The sequence below is a fragment of the Ursus maritimus genome, unplaced genomic scaffold (genome assembly GCF_017311325.1).
Source record: "Ursus maritimus isolate PB19 unplaced genomic scaffold, ASM1731132v1 scaffold_19, whole genome shotgun sequence".
Taxonomy (NCBI): Eukaryota; Metazoa; Chordata; class Mammalia; order Carnivora; family Ursidae; genus Ursus; species Ursus maritimus.
The window spans coordinates 45,762,065-45,765,749 of NW_024424341.1; the positions used below are offsets into that span (position 1 = coordinate 45,762,065).

Genomic DNA, 3,685 nt, shown 5'->3' on the forward strand with positions numbered 1-3,685 from the left:
GGGGGGGGGGGCGGTGATGGGAGCGCATCAGTTCTCATTGGCTCCGGGGCCTTCGCGGGAGGGGCCGCCCCTGGGCTCACTAGCTCCCAAACTCCTGGCCCCAGGAACCACCACCCCAGCCCACCTGGGCTTTCTCTAAGGGGCCTTCGGGATAAGGATTCCCACCCACCCATTTTCCAGATGGGGGAGAGGTGGGGTGACAGCGAACAAGTGGCAGAACCAGGATTCTAGATGCATCCCTTTAAGGATAAACAGAACCTCACGTAGAAGTGGCGGGCCCCAAATCGCGAAGTCAGTCACCTGAGAGCCAGGAAGCAAGAGATACAAGGCTCCAAGCTCTCAAGCAGTGGCTATAGCCATGACATTCCCCCCACCCCGGCCGCCCCTGAGAAAAAACACGGAAAGGAGATTTTGGTCTTTATTAGCAAGCCCAGCCTGCAGCTCCCCTCCCCCCAGCCCAGCCCAAGCAGTGAGTCCGGGTCTCTGTGTTGGGCAGAAGAAAACCCAGTGGTTCTCCTCAAAATGTGTGCACCAGCTGGACTGCGGGCAGAGTCTGGACAATCTGGATAGAGGGCAAGCCCTGCGGCGTCATGCTTCCAGGGGCAGCGCCAGTGGGTACCACTTGTACCATCTGGGAGGTGGGAGCCGCGGAGATGCCCACTGGGGCAGAGGCTTGGCCAGGTGCTGGTGGGGTCAGCAGCTGCAGCGTGGCCGCGCCTCCCCCACCGCTGCCATTCTCCAGCAGTTCAGTGGCTGGCGCACTGCGGATGATGAGCAGTTTCTGTCCCGGTGGGCCTGGGGCAGGAGGCTCAGCCAGCCCAGGGGGTAGGGTCTCTACCTCCTGCACACACAGCTGGGTCTGCTCCCCATCTGCCCCACTCAGCACCAGGACGCTCTGCAACCCCTCGTCTGTCTGCAGCGTCTCAAAGAGCACATCCTGGACGACACCAGTACTGGCCTCACCATCACCTGGCTCCCCAGGGCCAGAACCCGCCAGCAGCTCCTCAGCTGTACCACTCTGAACCACCAGCAGATTGGGGGCCTCAGTGGTCACAGCTCCCCCATTGGGATTGGACAGCTGGCCTGCCACAGGCTGGAGCTGGACCGTGGTCACTTCCTGAGCTGGCTGGAGCTGGACCGTGGTCACCTCCTGGGCTGGCTGGAGCTGAACAGTGGTCACTTCGGGGGCTGGCCGGAGGGGCTGGAGCTGGACCCCACTCACTTCCTGTGCCCCTGCTTCCCCACCCCCTACATTCTGTAGAACAATGAGGCTCTGCCCTCCCCCACTGGCCCCTGCGTTGCCCCCTCCCTGAACCCCCAGTCCCCCAGGACCTGGCAGCCATACTACTCCAGGTCCCTGACCAGATTTCCCTGTAGCCCGTGGGCCCTGCCTTCCGCGGCTGCTCCCAGCACCAGTACTGGAGGAGGGTAGCAGGATGAGCTTGGGGGGAGCCGGTGGGGGCGGGGGCGTGCGTCCTCAGGTGCCGCTGCAGGTAGGCGGCCATGACAAAGCTGCGGCCGCAGATGGGGCAGGCAAAGGGGCGCTCGGCCGAGTGCGTGCGCTGGTGCAGCAGCAGGTTGGACGAGTGCGTGAAGGTCTTGGGGCAGAGCGGGCAGCGGAAGGGCCGCTCGCCCGTGTGCACGCGCTGGTGCTGCCGCAGGTTGGAGGTCTGCGCGAAGCTCTTGCCGCACACGCCGCAGGCATGGGGGCGCTCGCCCGTGTGCGTGCGCTGGTGCAGCAGCAGGTTGGACGAGTGCGTGAAGGTCTTGGGGCAGAGCGGGCAGCGGAGGGGCCGCTCGCCAGTGTGCACGCGCTGGTGCTGCCGCAGGTTGGAGGTCTGCGCGAAGCTCTTGCCGCACACGCCGCAGGCATGGGGGCGCTCGCCCGTGTGCGTGCGCTGGTGCAGCAGCAGGTTGGACGAGTGCGTGAAGGTCTTGGGGCAGAGCGGGCAGCGGAGGGGCCGCTCGCCAGTGTGCACGCGCTGGTGCTGCCGCAGGTTGGAGGTCTGCGCGAAGCTCTTGCCGCACACGCCGCAGGCATGGGGGCGCTCGCCCGTGTGCGTGCGCTGGTGCAGCAGCAGGTTGGACGAGTGCGTGAAGGTCTTGGGGCAGAGCGGGCAGCGGAGGGGCCGCTCGCCAGTGTGCACGCGCTGGTGCTGCCGCAGGTTGGAGGTCTGCGCGAAGCTCTTGCCGCACACGCCGCAGGCATGGGGGCGCTCGCCCGTGTGCGTGCGCTGGTGCAGCAGCAGGTTGGACGAGTGCGTGAAGGTCTTGGGGCAGAGCGGGCAGCGGAGGGGCCGCTCGCCAGTGTGCACGCGCTGGTGCTGCCGCAGGTTGGAGGTCTGCGCGAAGCTCTTGCCGCACACGCCGCAGGCATGGGGGCGCTCGCCCGTGTGCGTGCGCTGGTGCAGCAGCAGGTTGGACGAGTGCGTGAAGGTCTTGGGGCAGAGCGGGCAGCGGAGGGGCCGCTCGCCAGTGTGCACGCGCTGGTGCTGCCGCAGGTTGGAGGTCTGCGCGAAGCTCTTGCCGCACACGCCGCAGGCATGGGGGCGCTCGCCCGTGTGCGTGCGCTGGTGCAGGAGCAGGTTGGACGAGTGCGTGAAGGTCTTGGGGCAGAGCGGGCAGCGGAGGGGCCGCTCGCCAGTGTGCACGCGCTGGTGCTGCCGCAGGTTGGAGGTCTGCGCGAAGCTCTTGCCGCACACGCCGCAGGCATGGGGGCGCTCGCCCGTGTGCGTGCGCTGGTGCAGCAGCAGGTTGGACGAGTGCGTGAAGGTCTTGGGGCAGAGCGGGCAGCGGAAGGGCCGCTCGCCCGTGTGCACGCGCTGGTGCTGCCGCAGGTTGGAGGTCTGCGCGAAGCTCTTGCCGCACACGCCGCAGGCATGGGGGCGCTCGCCCGTGTGCGTGCGCTGGTGCAGGAGCAGGTTGGACGAGTGCGTGAAGGTCTTGGGGCAGAGCGGGCAGCGGAAGGGCCGCTCGCCAGTGTGCACGCGCTGGTGCTGCCGTAGGTTGGTGCTCTGGGTGAAGCTCTTGCCGCACACGCCGCAGGTGTAGGGCCGCTCGCCCGTGTGCACGTGCCGGTGGCGCCGCAGGCTGGACGAGTTCTTGAAGGCCTTGGGGCAGTCGGGGCACGGGTAGGGCCGCTCGCCCGTGTGCTGCCTCAGGTGGTACTGGTAGTGCGAGGACCACTTGAAGGCCAGGCCGCACTGGCCGCACGTGAAGGCCCGCAGGCCCGTGTGCACGCTGCGGTGTATCTGCAGTAGCGAGGAGCGCTTGAAGGCCTTGGGGCAGTCGGGGCACTGGTAGGGCCGCTCGCCCGTGTGGCCCCGCTGGTGGTAGAGCAGGGCGGAGGAGCCCTTGAAGGCCTTGGGGCAGTCAGGGCACTTGTAGGGCCGCTCGCCCGTGTGCGTGCGCTGGTGATGGAGGAGCCGGGATGACCACCGGAATGACTTGCCACACTCCCCACACTCATACTGGGCCGTCGGGGCGGGGGCCGCGGGGCCGGGCTTCTCCCCGGGCCCCTCGCTGGTAGAGGCGGGCGCCATGTCTGCGTGGGAGCCGACCATCACACCTGGCGGGGGATTCCAGGTCAGGCGAAGGCGTGAGCTCATCCCACCTCCACCCAAACACCCCATCGTCTCAACCTGGACATACACTTTGCCTCTGAAGAGGCAGAGGGTACCTCCCC

General features: G+C 67.5%; 2 protein-coding genes across 3 annotated transcripts in view; both read right to left on the minus strand.

The window, feature by feature from the left end:
• Nucleotides 1-3,685, minus strand: part of NAT14 (N-acetyltransferase 14 (putative)) — a 60,349-nt gene that overhangs the window by 2,780 nt on the left and 53,884 nt on the right. The gene's annotated exons all lie outside the window — the stretch shown is intronic.
• ZNF628 (zinc finger protein 628) overlaps nucleotides 406-3,685 on the minus strand; it is a 7,269-nt gene continuing 3,989 nt past the window's right edge. The window contains 2 exon segments of the mRNA XM_040634388.1: nucleotides 406-1,469; nucleotides 1,471-3,568. Coding sequence (XP_040490322.1) covers nucleotides 518-1,469; nucleotides 1,471-3,568 — 3,050 coding nt within the window. The 3' untranslated portion in view covers nucleotides 406-517.